The following is a 16,925-nucleotide window of genomic DNA, read 5'->3' as shown; positions in this document are numbered from 1 at the left end:
TAAGGATATTCCCACAAGGTGTAAAGACCGAGGAACCCATGGTGCCTCTAAAACACTGCAAACACAATGGTTAGAGGATATTCCCGTTGAAAATAGGGCCCAAATTATCTAAAAAACACAACCAGCGAATATACAATGTAGCATGGCATAAAATCTTTCTATTACAAAGTGGGCGAAAGAAGAACAAGATAAAATGATTTCCCTTTTTTTTGAGTTTCAAATTACTAATATTTAAGAAAGAAAAGAAACATGTACAGACAATAAATTACAACACACCGTGTCTAGTATAAGTTGTTTTTGCTTGGCAATTACCTCGTAGGCCTTCATCAAACGCCTGTTATGTATGGTCTTCATGATGGAAGTCTTGGTGTCCACATGACTTTCCTCTCCCAGCGTACAGGCCTTGGGAACTGTTCTTCAGTTCGCCTTTGAACTGTTTGTTAACGGACAAGTCTAGAGATTGCATAATCACACAGAAGGTGTAACGCATGAGTTACATGAGTAACGCCAGTAAAGTCTCTCCCTTGTGTACCTTAAATACAGCCACTTAAAACTGGAAGCAAGGCTGCCAAAGAGCTCGCCTGTATGAGACACATGAATGTATAAATTTGGTAATTTACGGTAATTAATGTGAACATAAAGCATCAGCGATGGAGCCCCCCCCCCTTTCCTTGTGTCATTGTGCTTTATTTGCATGTAAAACCTAAAGTCAATACATACAATACCAGTTAAGATACCATCTATAACATTTTGTCTAATAGTGATTCTAATATACACTATATACTGAGTCAGAAATACAGTAATTCACGATATTTAACGTGCACAAACCCAATCAACGATGGAATACCCCCCTCGAGTTATTGCGCTCTACATGTGTGCAAACCCTGACCCCAATATCTGCAGTGCTTTAATAGATACCACCCTAACACTTTGTATAAAATTGCTCTCTGTGTCATTCGGCGCCGACGCTCAGGGTTCGACATAAGCTACGCCTCTACTTTATACAGGTGGGGTAAAAAATACCAAGGCATTTTTGTGTCGCTCCTAACTTAAGGCCTGACCCCAAAATCTGCATTACTTTTATAGGTGCCACCCGTGACATTTTGACCCGTCCGCTTCGGGAGCGGTAGGTCCACGGTCAATCCTGGGTCGAGTCACACCTTAGACTTTAAAAGAGGTATTTGCAGCTTCCTAGCTTGGCGTTCAGCATGAAGGGGAGAGTGCAACTACTGGTTGACCCGTATAAGTAGAATGGCTCGGGCAGGGCGACTTAAGACGTCTCAGTTAAGCAGCACTAGACAAAAGAGCGGTGGAAATCCGTCCTGCAACAAGGAGGCGGCACATTACATCCATTCTAAGGATTGCTTCGTCGTCATATATGACTGAAAAAGTGTTAAGTACGACACCCAACATTTTGTTTAAAATTGCTCTCTCTGTTATTCGACGCCGACGCTCAGGGTTCGACATAAGCTACACCTATACTTTATACAGGCGAGCTAAAAATCTGCAGGCATTTTTGTGTCGCTCGTAACTTTAGGACTTTCCTTGGTCTCTGAAAATATGGGGCCATGGCCTCGTTCACAGTATTGACTATTCCGTGCTCTAATATCTAAACGTGTGGGTGTTACTCCACTCTTTCTCTCATATAAGACCTAAGGCGGTAGGATATCACCTGCTTTGCTCACAGCTAAAAGAGCTGTAACCTGCCGCTTGTCTTCAGTGCCAGTTACGGTCTCCTGCCAAGCTCCCTATCATAAAAAAACCATATCCTGCTGTTCTCCTAGTTATGCCGAAGTTATTTTCAGACATATTTATAGAGGGAGCTAATTTTTTGGTATAAGTTTGATTTCCGTGTTTTTAAGCTGATATGTTTTCCCATGGTTGCTGAAATTTGGCAGCAGTCCCTTTCCTGTGTTTTGTTTTAGTCTGTTAGGTAGGGTATTCATGACATGTATGTAGAAGGTTTCTGTGAAACGGTTGGTTTTTATCTCTCAATATGCAGGTTGGGTTGGGTCCTAAGATATAAAAGAACAAAAAAAAAAACTCCACAGCTATCTTCTTTTGGACGTAAAATTGACTTTACACTACAGTTTTCCCAATGGCCTAGCAGTCAGTGCAGAAATAAAGTAATCTGCAGTGGTGAGGTCAACAATGATAACTATCAAACAAATGTGTGTGTACAAACGGTCCGAAATGGGGGTTGGGTTGGTTGGGTGTACGCAAAGCTGACCTCGCGTTCTTTGTAGCTTCATCAATGACGTCATTTTCGAAAGTTTCCAGCTATCGACGAAAAATATGTAGAAAATAGAGGGGTTGTTAAAAGATTAAACTTATGCCTCAAAAAAGATTTAAACATTTTTTTTTCACATCTTTTCCCTTAAAACGATATTCTTCGTTTTGGAGTTCTTTTTCATGTGTCCCTTAACAATGTTAAATTCGTCATACAATAATGCAACACAAAATGGGCCTACCATTAAATTAAGTTTTATTCTGTTTACACAAGATTTGTCAACATTTCCTCTCCACTGAATGTGTCACACACTATATGTGAGTAACGGAGAACTTGTTTGATTGGTGTTTTAAGCCGAACTCAATATTTCACTTATACAACGGCGGCCGGCATTATGGTGGAAGGAAATCGCAATCATCCACAGGTTGTTAGAAAAACTTCTCATGTAGCCTAAGTCCGAGAGGAATGCTGTCTGAACTGGACTTGAATTCACAGCGACCACATTTGTGAGAGCCTCCTCGGTCATTGCGCCACGCTAGCGCGCTAACCACCTCGACGACGGAGTCTTCGAAGACTTATTTAATACTAGAATTGTTCAAAAAAAGAGTTTACAGAGTTTTCAAACTGTCACGATGTTTCGAAATTAATGTTAAAATGTAAAAATATATTTCTACTGTAAACAGTCATTACTATGCTAGTATATAGAGTATAACATCCACTCTCGCACAGCTAACAGGCCTTCTCACGCAGCCTAAAGCCGGAGAAGAATCCAGTCTGAGCTGGACTTGAACTCACAGCCACTTGGGAGGCTCCTGGGTCATTGCGCCACGCTGGCGCGCTAACTACCTCGGAAACGGAGACTTTCAAAAAATTTTTCAAAAAAGAAATTAAAGAGTTTTCAAACTGGCTTGTTAATTCGAAATTGATGTTAAAATATAAAAATATATTTCTACTGTAACCAGTCATTACTATGCTAGTGTGTAGAGTATAACATACATTCTTGCACAGGTAAGGTACCCAAAGGCTTCCATCGGACGCTCTTTATCCTTGATCATTTCTGTCATTCACACTGGTTCTAATCCAACTCTGGATAGTTTGACCTTGGCTTTACGTCGGAACAGACAAAATGTATATCTTGTTGTGAACCAAGGTAGTAATGTTTTCCTGGAATGAAGCCAAACAAATCATTTATGAATTTTGTAACACATGCATGAGGCTCATTTTCTGTTTTTGAGACAAGTAATATGGTGGTTCTGTGATATCTATATAGGCCATAAAAATGACCAGTCCCAGCGTGGAAGTCATTCTGTAGTATTTACATCAGAAATTAGAATGGCCAGTCCCCACGTGGAGGTAATTGCAGAGCACCTGTATAGGCTAGAAAAATGACAAGCCCCAGCGTGAAGGTGATTGTGTAGTATTTACATAAGATATTAGAATGACCATCCCACAAGTGGAGAAGGTTCTACAGTACCTATATGGCCACAGACCCCCATTAATTTTCTATGAGCGATATTGTTAACGTTTAGCGCTGTAGCTCAGTCCCAAACATTCCGTGGCCAATAAGCTTTGGTTCATACATGGCCCAGGCTGAAGCCATGAAAATCTTGACATAGGTTGACTGTCAAAATCTGGACCTTTCTATGCCGGCAGCTGGAAGGGGTGCCTTGCAACGCCCAGGGGACGTCACTCGCAGCCTCATCACCCTGTCTACTTGTGTTATCTCGCCCAGAATTTCAAACTTCCATCACTGAAACTCAAACCTACCCAAAGCTTAGATAATTTGCATCATTTTGATACCAAGCATAGACCTGTACACTAAAAACGGCAGGCTGGCAGCAAAAAAAAAACAAATTACACCCTTAAGAACCCAGAATTACATTCCTTGCTGTACTGGGGGTCTGTGTCCATACAGGCAATAAAAATGATCAGCCCCAGCGTGGAGATCATTGTGTCGCATTCACATAAGAAGTTAGAATGAGCAGCCCACAAGTGGAGTGGGTTCTACAGTATCTAAGAATCTACGAATAAGAATTACTAACCCCAGCGTGGAGGGGATTCTGTGGTGTTTTCATAGGGAATTAGAATGACCAGTCCTCACGTGGAAGTGGTTTTATAGTATCTACACACATATAGGCTATAAAATGACCAGTCCCCACCTGGATGTGGTTCTACATGTAGAAACTAATTAAAAACAAGCCTTAGAGGAATTAAATATGATCTGTCAAAAATACTTATTACACCAAAACATATACCACACTGATTTCAATTCCAATAATCGTTATCTCATTATTATTATTACCATTAATGAAACAGTCGTTTAATTGACTAATTTTTTTCTGAATAACGGATATTTTACTTCGTAAAACATCGAAAATCCACTCTGATATCAAAATGTACTGCTCACTGCTCTACAAATTCTCACGCGATTTAAACTCAACGTCACACGCAAAAAGTACAAAATTATACTCGTCACTTTATATAGGTGAAAAAAGTTTCTGCCTGTCCTTAACACATCACACATGTCACACACGTGGCAAGCACATGAGACCCTCAGTTTAAGCGTTCTTCTAGTGTAAAGTCTACATGACCACTAATCAGTTCCCGTTACGTGACAAGAAATTTTACACTCCGAACTGCAAAAACACTAGCCTGGATTTTTCATCGTCGACCTTGTGGGGGTTTTGTTACGTATACGTGAATGTATAGATGTAATCTGGCTTAAACCGACTCCTTCATTTGGTGCAGACTTACGTCAAGTTGAGTCAGTGTGAACATCTGGTTTCACTAAAACCGGATCCTGAAGGCAGGGGATACGTTTAGTGCCAGTGAACTGTGTAAGGGTTTTGATCAAGGCGTATCTGAGGTTTACATTACAAAATTCCATTACGTTTCACATCTCCCAACAGTGTTCATACTCAGTGTTTGGTATCTGTTTCAGTACAGATCCGTGTCACCGCTTTAAGGCATTTATAACTGTCGACTTGTTAATTTATTTGATCGGTGTTTTACGCCGTACTCAATAATCTTTCAATAAAACGACGGCAGTTAGAAAATAGTGGGGTAAAAAACGTTATAGCTGTAGATAGCAGTATATTAAGATGTACAGTCTTTTAAGTGTTGTCTGTGGAACGCCCTTATGCATGGAATATTTCAGTCAGTCTATTTCTTCTGCGTATAAACACTGTTCGTGACATAAGACAAAAAGCACAAACACTTTAACCCATACACTCTTAAGTCTTGCAGAATGAAGACAGAATATGGGGTCGTTCAGGTGATCGTGTCACATATCACCAACTGCAACAGATACATCATGTCCTCTTTTGCCAGACTTGGCTCTTTCCCTCCATTTACCACTGTATTTTGTTATCTTGTTTTGGGGCACCATACATATCCTGATATTCTTTCAGAGTTGTGCTTTTCTGAACCAAGAATAAGACCGCCTACTTAATTTCAATCTGGTAGGTGTTTTTTTTTTCACAATGAATACAATCCTGTAGGCTGAAAGCAACGCCACATACAAGTATAGATCTTTGCTATCACGTATGTTCAGCGTCACAACAGAAATGGCTTCCAGTGACGTTACCTTAAAGTGTAGAAGAAAGACAACGTAACGATACAAGTGAGTTGCTGTTATAACTAATTGCTATCCCCTCTGATGTGACACTATAGGTATAGCATTATTTATCGGATTTTTTTTTCTCGAATTGTCTTTGAGAAGGAGAATTTTTGTATGATGGATATTTTGGAATACAAATGGGACAGGTTGGTAGAAAGGAGGAAAGGACGAAAGAATGATTATGACGTAACGTCACGTCGGTAATTTTTCGGTCACATCGTGTTGAGAATATATTTAAAAGTGGCAGTGAATGGAGTTCGGAAGAGAGCGTCAAAAAACCAAACTAAAATATACAGACACTTTTAAAAACCACTGAAAAAAATCCAAACAAATTCGGTAAAATAAAACATGTAATGAGGAAGATGTTTTATACCTGTCCACAGAATATAAAGGTATAGTTTATGACAGGCCACCAGCTCTCAAATAATGACCTCATCACCAAGGACACTGTGACATAAATCATACATGTGTATAGAGCTAAGCCATCCGTGTAGAACGTTTGCAAAGTGTACATTATTAACCAGAATATGTTACATGTCATATTAGGCATCACAAATTACACATGTCGGAGCACTGCTTAGATCATACTAATATGATTTAGTATTCACTAATCAGCTCTTTTGAAAGATACACGAAACGGTTTATTTTTATTTCTCAGCATTTAAGTTAGGATATGTCATAAAAGCTACAAGTACAAAAAAAAGGCTCTCCTGTTTCTTCTGATGAAGTAAAATGGCTTTAAACGACAGTTTTGTTAACATCAGTCGGGAAAAGTAGCGCGCAGTGATGACGTTAATTGCTGTCAACACAGCCCACCAGTCCGGTTTGAGTAAGCAGCTATAAAGTCACTGTAGAGTGGATGTGAACATACAATCTTCAGTCGAGAGTTGTTAGATTCTAACCATTCAAGATGTTGTCCGTTATGTGTGGAATTATTTTGTTGAACACCGGCTTTGTGGAGTCTTCGTACAACACAGTTTTGAAGAAATATGATGTTCAACCATTGGTGGAACAAGCCGATGAAGACGATGTTTCCACGTGGACCGGTATGTACATCTGATAACATTCATTTATACGCGATTAGAGGAACATGAGAACAGTGCGGTAGTTCACATACATGGAGTTGTGATAGACTAAAATATGACATAATACGAAACCATCAGTGTTATCTTTTTCGTATTGGAAACATCCTGTTATGCACATGATAACTGCAACTGGTAATTTCACATGATACTTCATGCAGTGATTAAATAATTAAGACAAAACGGCTCTGCGACGAGTTACTACAAACGGGATGTATACGTCATTTTAGAAATGATAATGGAAATCGTTTAAAATTTTACCTGAAAGATTACAAGCTGGGCCACTTAAAGAATTGAAATCATTCACCTAGATTCTGAAGGCCGGTTACCCTGAGTTGTGTTTTCAGTTGAGGAGCTGTCAACGGAATTTGAGAGAGAGAGAAAGATGTGATTCAACTCAGTCGAGAATATAAATAAATGCATCATAAATTCATATGTCAAAAAAGGGGTTAAATTTAAGATAAAGTTCACAGGAATAATTCCAATGTACTTGTTCTAGCCCACTAAAATGCGTAGTACGACTTAGTATGAGTATGACGGAAAAGTTAGCGTTCCAGTGCAGCACAATCATCTGAAGCCTCTCACCATTGCGATCGCTGTGAGATCAAGTCCAGCTCATGGTGGCTTGCTCTCCAGTCATACTAGAAAATTTCTGCCGGCGTATTTTCCCCGGTTTCCTCCCACCATACATGCTCTCCGCCATCGTAGAAGTTACATAATCTTTAATTCAACGTAAAATACCAATAAAAACAATGAATAAATATGTAGATGGAGCATGCAGGGAATCAAATTTTGAGTAGATATCGTGCTGAGCCTGCCAATTTGACTGAATTAATAATCAATATATAAATGAATACTAACCCAGTAGAAGAGAACTCACTCTGACATGTCAATATGACTTACGGTGCCCTCACTGTCTCATATAATAAAAGTAGACTCCCAGCGCTGGGCCTTACAAATTGCAGATGGATAATTTGATGTCGCATGGATCAAGTCCTACTGTTTAAAACATGTAAGAATTTGGACACCAAACAAGAGAAAATCTACTCCGCTACGATCGAGCCAGCGCTGACATTGTGACGTGGTACAGTCACGGCTGATATCTGAGCCCTCTATGTGTACAACAGAAACAGCAGGAAATAATACTTGTACAGATAATCTCGAGATTATTCCATGCTCTTCCCACTGCGGTGTGGCTTCCGACTGCAGTAACACAACGCAGGAATCTTTAAAGTTACATACATGCCCTAAATATACCACAGATTTACAAAATACGGTCCAGATCTAGTCAAACACGCCCTTTAATTCGGTGCACACGATCGTAGCCGTATGAGACATACCTCCTAAAAGAACAGGCCGAAGGACGAGCCTTGTAATATCCCCCAGCCAAACACCCCCAAATCCAAACGAAAAAGACGTCCGGATTTTCACCCACTGAATGCAGAATTTGTGAAGCTTCTTCCTTATTTGAAACAGCAGCCTGTGACACAAACTGAAGGCTCTAGCCTGTGCAGTACAACGGCCACGAGGCTGCAGGGTGCCCCCCTCCAACCCCATCCCGAGCTCAGTGATACCTTACCTGGAAGTCCGTAACGGTAACCCAGACACAATTTAAACTGGCATTTCTATGAGTCAAAAATCGTTGTTTCCATTCAGTTATTTATTTTTGTCGGTGATATAACACAAAGGATTAACTTCATTGTTAGTTTCCCGGCGTTGAGTGACAGACTTTTGCCGCGAGTGCAACTCACAATGGGCTGGCCCGACTGCATGGATATTCGTGAGTAAGCCGGCATCGCTCAACTTGACTATAAAAATGAATGGCCTGTTATCTGCGAAACCGTGACAAATTCTCCACATATACTACCATAATTCGGTGGATGTCCGCTCGGTGTCAGTCAAATCAGTAGGGAGCGAATATGGCCGATATGTGAGCGAAAATCGGTCATCGTATCGCGCTATGCTGTACATGATTTACCGTGTCTAAGACATCTCCGGTAGCCTATCTTTAAAATATTTGTTGTAAAGCTGATTTAATTATATTGTTTTCAGGGTGCTTATTAAGAGGTGTACATGTGGGGCTATAGTCGGTAGGCCTAATGCATGGAGTCGGCTATGCTTTGCAGGGCTTTTCAATAGATATTCAAGGGCGGTACCCAAGGCATGACGTCACTTGGCAAGGGCTCTGCGGTCGACAAGATAGACAAAGGGTCCAACTTGAATGTTTTTTTTTTTTTTAATGGAATCAGTTCACATAATATTTTTTGATGCAGTTTACAGATTAACATAGCATAAGTACTGTGTTTAGGGAAAATTTAGTGTGAAAATAAAGTCGTTGGGGTTTTCCTTTAAAGCGCCGACTGGCTGTGGCTATCATGACCAATAAGTGGTCGCGTGTTTGAGTCCAGCTTTCGCCATTTTGGCCCTTTAGTCTAACAATCACCTTTATAACATCGCATTGACATGGTAACGATGTCTAGTCGTACTTATTTCTCATTAGATACCAGACAGACAAGTGAAAATTATGATTAGCACAGCCCTAATTTTCGTTGAGAAAAAGCATGACAATGTCGGATTTCCGTTAGAAAGTGGGTACCTCATGTGAAGCAGAAATATTACAAGAACTGTGGTAGACAGCTACACCAGTAAAGGGTGTGCAACAGAGCTTTGTTGAGAACTGACGTTTTTATTAAACGGTAGGCCCTTACCTTTTTTCCGTGATGTTTGTCTAAAAGGGATGATGGAATAGATATAGTGGCCCACCAGGTTTTGTTGGTTCTCACATCGACAGAGAGAAGCACTGTATTTGGCGTGATTCAAGTGAATCATTCAGTTAAGGTTTTGTCCAGAATTCATCATCTTAGGCTGATATTGTACAGGTTAAGGATATGTTGTGTACAAATGTTTGCAGAGTATTACCAGGATCGACGTGTCGTGTATTGATGTAAATCGCAATTAATACCACGCCACGATTTTTTTCAGGTCACAGCAACTTTCTCGAATGCGCATACCCTACCGATTGTATAGTAATACAGAAATGCAATCACACAAAGAGCGGCGTTTACCGAGTGTTTCCGTTCGGAGTGGGAAAAGGCTTCCTTGTGTACTGTGACATGGTGACGCAGGGAGGTGGATGGCTGGTGAGTTTGTAAATAGGGATTATAACATGACAAACCTGGAACGCTCGTCATGATTTACGATTGGTTACGAAGGCCTTCTACAACGCCTAAATCTAAGTCTGTTAGACTATTCCAAACAGTTGAATGACGTTTTAGAGATACGAACAACACTAATTTAAGAGTGTGACTGGGGATAATTTTTTACACAACAACACACAGAAATGTAGTTAGGTCCATGTTCTGTAATGCAGCCTGTTACACATTCAGAAATGACAAAGTTTCAACAAATTGAGTAATTTTTTTATTTTCCTTTGATGTTTTAATGGGCTAAAATAGACGCTCAATGCGGTCCCTGTGAGTTCACGTTCAGCTCATGCTGGCTTCCTCGCCGAACGTACGTGGGAAGATCTGACAGGAACCTGTGGATGGTTCTGTATTTGCCCCGGGCTGTGGAAGGTTTCCTCTCACCTTAATGATAGCCGGCGTTGCATAAGCGAAAGTACGGCGTAAACCACCAACCAAAATAAATACATAAATAAATTTGAGATTAAAGCGACCTAAGAGAATGGTACCCCATGCTGCTTGCCCTGAAAAAGTATCCAGATGACTGGCATGAAGACAAAACGCCTCTGCGACGAGGTACGGTAAAAGGGCTGTATACGTCACTTTAAGGAATGATACTGGAAATTACTCTGACATGCGAACATGTTTTCACAAGTTGGTGTATTATTAAAATTATACATTATTTTCAGACACATTCTGCGAGTAGAAGTTTCAAATCTAAAAACCCCAAACAGATGTCAACGCCTCCTACACCCATACAACCACACATGGCCACGCACATACAAAGAAACGCAGAAGGATTTTCTTAGGCCGGAAACATGTGGAAGTTATAGTACATATTTTAATTATTCCTGTGGCAACAACCTGCAGATCTACGTGGTTTTCCTTTGGCCTCTGCCAGGTTCCCACCGTGATGTTGGCCGCCGTTGTATAAGTGAAAAAAAGCCTTAGTACGGCGTAAAACACAGAAATAAAGTCATTATGCCTCTGTTTTGTTAATGGTAATCTTAATGTTAACTGGCGTTCCAGGTGTTCCAAAGACGACAAGACGGCTCTGTTGACTTCTATCGTAACTGGCAGAATTATACGGATGGGTTTGGTAACCTCTACGGGGAGTTCTGGTTGGGTAAGTTACCTTAAACAGGTCAAAGTTCATGCAGTAAATCTTACTTAACTCAGTTTAATATCACCAAGTCCACATCACGGTAACTGGCTTTGGCGGGAATTATTTTTTTTACAATGTCTATATTTTTCTAATTGTTTATTTGACGGCGGTCAGTATTATGGTGGTGTGAGCCGGGCACAACCTTAGGGACATTATTCTAGATATAACGTGCCTGTAGACCTATTCGTGCAATTTAAGAAATACTGTTCTATGCGTAAAATCCTTAACCCAGGCTAAACAGGAAACAGGCAAGTGATCTTATGACCTATGATATTAAAAAATAAGGTGCATGAAGTGACTCATTAGTCATTGGTTTTCAGTGTTACAGGGAACGAAGTCGATTTTCTAGGCATGAAATCCCAGTCAACATTCAAAACGTTAGACTGTGAATAATTTTCAGGTCAAATCCATTTGTAGGTATCTCACTCGCGCTTTGATTGCAACTGTTCAAGAAAGTACTATGTCGAATAATAAACCTAAGTGTTTAGGTAGAGTTCGGAAGCAATGCGCCGAAACAGACATTCGTGTACCAGTCGTGAACCAATAAGGACGTTCCATGTCCATAATCACACGCCCATTTCCCAAAAACGACGTATAACGCCGTCAGTTTCTAAATTTAGCTTGCCACTGTTTACATACGCTGAGTTCGGCGCCTGCTGTCTGCCTCTGCCTTAGAGTGTTCCAGAATGCGCTCAGTTCGGTGCCTGTTTGTTTACATCAAGTGTTCAGGAATTTTCTTATTCTAGACAATTCCACCAGGCTATATAAGACCTATGAAAGCAGGTCAAAAAGAGAACGGAGAATTATTGAGAGTTTTGGATGCTTTCGCTGTGTATTACTTTAGTAGGGGTTTTGTGCTGAATTTTGGTGTCTTTATAGCCTCTGGCTTTGTTATATCTCCACCGAGCACTTGTTCAGTCCGAGCTTGTATATTTGATTCGTGCTCTTGTGTACACAGTGCTTATTAGTACACGGACCCTGTCTGTGGAATTTTGTGTATATTTCGTCATACACTCAGTTAAACTGTGGATTTTCCCTCTTGTGAATTTGCCTCTGAGCATTTATGCCTGTGTGGAATATATAGTGGAATATATGCGTCCGTTTGGACTTGACACCGTAAGTACTTTAGTATTTGTGTAGATACTGCTATCCTTTCTTGTTAAACTTAAGTACTTTAGTATTTGTATAAGTCTTATTATCTGTTCTTGTTAAAGCTAATAAATTGTTGTAAAATAAAATCTGCTGGTTTTGGTTACTTTTTTGTGCGGCTAAACTGTCGTGTATTTCGAAGAAGCCATCTCTTTATAATGCAGACAGTTTGGGTTGTAACAATATATATATATATATATATATATATATATATATATATATATATATATATATATATATATATATATATATATATATATATATATATATATATATATATATATATATAACAAATTTAAAACACGTACAAACTGTGCAATGCTAGTCTACTGCCATATAAACCAACAATTTCTTTGAAACAGCCTTAGTTAACAAAAGAATCCAGTTCGCCCCAGTTTTTAATCTCAGACTAAAAGTGAAATCTTTATCGCAAACACTTTTGACTTCCATTGAGATGACGTCTCTGAAACTTCTTTTCCAGCTGCTTTCTTACTAACATATAACTGAAACTAATTTCCGTCAATTTCAACGTAAACGAGAAATATGATTACAACAGCCGCGGATTAAATCTGCCACAGTGAACATACATACCCAAATAAGAAATCATTATCTAAAGCAGTTTGCCTTGAATTGCAATTACCTCTTTCAGACATCTTGACGACATTGTCCATGTAACATAATATGCCGATGAGATGAAATACGATGAACTGCACTCCATAAACAGCGCTTTGCGAGGTAGTTCACTCAGATACAGTAGTCGGTCAAAACCATACAATTTTGTCTCCGCAGGCCTGAAGAAGATTCACCTCCTGACCTCTCAAGCGCACTTTGAACTCCTGGTGAATATGAAAAGGTACACCAATGGAACGGGTTACGCTTCCTACAGCAGATTTCGTGTGGCCGACGAGACTCAAAACTTCCGACTCTTACTGGGCACGTTCAAGGGGAATGCCGGTAAGTTGACCGAAATGTTTTTCTGATAGAAACATAATCTTAAAAATAAATTTTAAAAACATATCAACTAAAATACGCCAAAAAGTTATCCTGAAAAGTTGCAACTAAGCGTGAATAATAGCTGAGCAGTTGTTGACCGTAGGAATGATGGTGGAAAAACTCTGGGAGAAAGGTGGAAGAGAAGCGACCAAAATTATTAGCGTCAAATATTCTTAGTGGAAGAAAAAAGTATGGTGGGCGGAAAGAAAAATATAGTCACCGAAGGGTGGGGAGGAATACCAAGGGGGATACCGGTAAGTTGGCCGACATGTTTTTCTATCTGAGAGAAATATAATCTCAGACAAAAACCATCAACTAAAACCCGCCCAGAAAATTATCCTGAAAAGTTGCCACTAAGTGTAAATAATAGCTGAAAAGTTGGTGACCGTGGGAATGATGGTCGAAAAAGTTTGGGCGAATAGTGTAAAGCAAGCGACCAAAATTCTTATGGTCTAATATTCTTGGTCACAGTAAAAAGTATGGTCGGCGGAAAGAAATATATAGTCACCGAGGAGGATTAAATTTGAATGAATGAACGATTATGGCTTAACGCCACATTGTTAATTCTGTCTTGGATGAGTTTAGAAGTCCAGCCAAATCCGTGCATGTTGACAACTTTTGAATTTACTTAATCATGATATCTTTTTGTTTCTATTCTGTCTTATTTTTATCTGGTCTATTTTATATTTTTCTGTTTTTTTAATTGTAGAATATTAGTACTGTTGTTGGCTTTTTATATTTCTCACCTGAAAGTAGAATGTAACCTAGCCTATTGCTACTTTGTGCACGTCTTCCTATCTGGAAAAACAACTGAGAAAAAAAAAGTGTGATCCCTGACCTTTGTCCTGGTATTTGGACTGGTCGAAGATACGCAAAAAATAAAATTTACGTTATCAAAGAGACGTACACCAGACATCGCTTTTTCATAAATGAGAGTGCTCTCTATATTATGATAACAAAGCATTTTGTACTTTTGACGTATGACCAGCGCTTCAGACTCTGTATCTTTTACATACAAAAATTGCAGTCTATAAAGTTCTGGACTTAGTTGCAAATCATATTGAAATGGATAAAGGTGAGGTCACACTTTTTAGCTTTTGTCATTATTTAAATAAGTGTAGCTGAAAATGTTTTTCCATAGGAGTACATGGGAAGGTCTGCCAACAACCTGCAGATGGTCGTGGGTTTTCACCGGGCTTTACCCGGTTTGCTTCCACCATAATGCTAGTCGCCGTCGCATAAGTAAAATATTCTTGAGTACGGAGTAAAACAACAATCCAACAAAAGAACTAAATTAATGTTTAATATGATTGTTTAAATTTTAAAAAATTACTTATTGCAATGTTGATATTCTGCTCTTCATCAAAACTCCATGAAGATTACAAGTATATGAGGCTGCCTTATTACGTCCCAGCTTAACTGGAAATGAATATACATATAAGCGTCCGACATTTCTATACCATTCGTAGTCTGTAAAGGGCGTTCCAAGTCGATAATGGCATGATCCATTTCCACATCAACGTTTAATACTAACTCCCGAAGACAAAGGTATGTAAGAAGCCGGTAACACACAAGAGAGAAGCGGTCATCAGTTTCCAATGATGCCGGGCAGACAATGAATATTCCAGGCATGAATTCCATATCAAAGTTCAAATTCGTAGTCCGTGAATGAGTTCCATGTCAAATAACAGCTAAACAAGTATCTCAGTCGCGCTTTAATTGCAACTGTTCATAAAGGCATCAACCTGAGTCCGTTAAATTTTTCAAATAGGTTTCTATTAGTATTCTTTAATTAGACCCTTACCTGTATACCTGTATCAAATTTATTATCTTAATGCAAGTTATGATGGGAAATCCTTTATCATATTTTGGAAATGGTTTTGAAAAGGTTGAGTACATCCCCTGAACATCCACAGCCATTAAATCTTTCAATCTGATGTGTATACTTAGACATGTTAGTTGAAGGTAACCATAGGCCATTATTGTAGCAGATGTCAAAGCAACCAATATAATGTTCAGTTACTATACTGGCTTTGGCCTTGTTAATTCTAGTAAAGGAATGCGATGACAGTGTAACTATCAATTTAATACACAAATTAATTTTAAATTAAATACACGAATTAATTTTAAACTAAGTACAGATATATCATACATCGGGATGGCAGGACAATGAAGATCGTTCCACGCAACACCAGCACACAGACTCGTTCACCAACGATAGCCCGACACACAACAACACGACCCAACTTCCAAAACAAGTGGACCTCTCGAATAAAATAGCTAATTGAAAATAATTTTTAACTATTGAACACATATACTTGAAAAAAAAAAACCCAAAAACAAATGCATGTATTTATGCATGTATGCATGTATGTATGCTTGGCGCTTTACGTCTTACTTAACAATGTTTCGAGTCATTTGACGGGAAGTCATTTTGTGTGCATACATGTACTGTGTTTTCTTGTGGTAGGGCGACAAAAGTGCTACAACACACCCTAGCCCGAAGCTGCCTTGATGTGAGGTTTTGGCAAAAATGTTGTTCGGCCAAGAATGGACCCAATCCGACGTCGCAGTGTGCTCCTAAATTATAGGTCGTCGTCATATGACTGAAAAATTGTTGAGTACGACGTTAAACCCCAAGCACCGACTCACTCACTAAAGTATAGGGTCGCTTTGACCCTTTAAATTTCGTCGCCCGATGTTTCGGGCCGGGCGCGTCTGTTTAGTTGCACTTTTTCGGATTTATTGACCACAATTTTCTAACGGCAAACATGAATCAAATGAATAAATCCAATCAATCTGAGTTAGAAAATAACCTGTGTCTATTCTTAATTAACTAGTTTATTTCTACAGAATACAGCTTTTTTACGACTTTTGATGGTTTTTTGTTCTCTTAGGTGACTCCTTGGCTTGGCACAACGGCTTGGAGTTTTCCACATATGACCGAGACAAGGACTACAACAAGGTGAACTGTGCTGCCTCATACCATGGGGCCTGGTGGTACCATGGTTGTCATAACAGCAATCTCAATGGGCTATATGTTCATGTGAAGGAGAAATCCCAGGAAAATACTTCATCAGTCACGTGGTACCATTGGTCGTCTAAATATCTCCCTCTTCAGTTCAGCGAGTTGAAAATACGCCCGGTCAATATCCACTAAATAGACGATGCACGTGATTGTTTACAAATTGTTTGCTTATAAATAAATCAAACGTTCTTGGTAGTTGTTCCTTTTAAGCTTTCACTTGATCTTTCTTTTTTGTTTTCCTCTTCCTGTTTTTAACCTTTCAAATGATTTTAAAACAAAAAAAGTATAATTAATGAATATGACTTATTCTATATTTTATCATTTTAGTGAGATAAATTTCGGACTATAGAAATATAACATGCCGTAACGCTGATCACAATAACTAGGCTATCACATCCAAACTATGTGAAATGATCATAACTTTTTAGAAGGAACTATTTACAAAACATCAGTCTTTTCTGTAGTAGAGATAGCACT

General features: G+C 39.2%; 1 protein-coding gene across 1 annotated transcript; it reads left to right on the top strand.

Annotated features, from left to right (window-relative positions):
* Positions 1–9,968: 9,968 nt before the first annotated feature.
* On the top strand, positions 9,969–16,580 carry LOC135477829 (fibrinogen C domain-containing protein 1-like). The gene is made up of 4 exons (XM_064758034.1): positions 9,969–10,071; positions 11,143–11,239; positions 13,217–13,381; positions 16,318–16,580. The coding sequence occupies exons 1-4, from the start codon at positions 10,045–10,047 to the stop codon at positions 16,578–16,580; spliced, it is 552 nt and encodes a 183-aa protein (XP_064614104.1). The 5' UTR covers positions 9,969–10,044.
* The last annotated feature ends 345 nt before the right edge of the window (positions 16,581–16,925 follow it).

Source organism: Liolophura sinensis, chromosome 11 (genome assembly GCF_032854445.1).
Source record: "Liolophura sinensis isolate JHLJ2023 chromosome 11, CUHK_Ljap_v2, whole genome shotgun sequence".
NCBI classification, from domain to species: Eukaryota; Metazoa; Mollusca; class Polyplacophora; order Chitonida; family Chitonidae; genus Liolophura; species Liolophura sinensis.
Note: the sequence above shows the minus strand (reverse complement) of the source record. Positions and strands in the feature narration are given on the sequence as shown.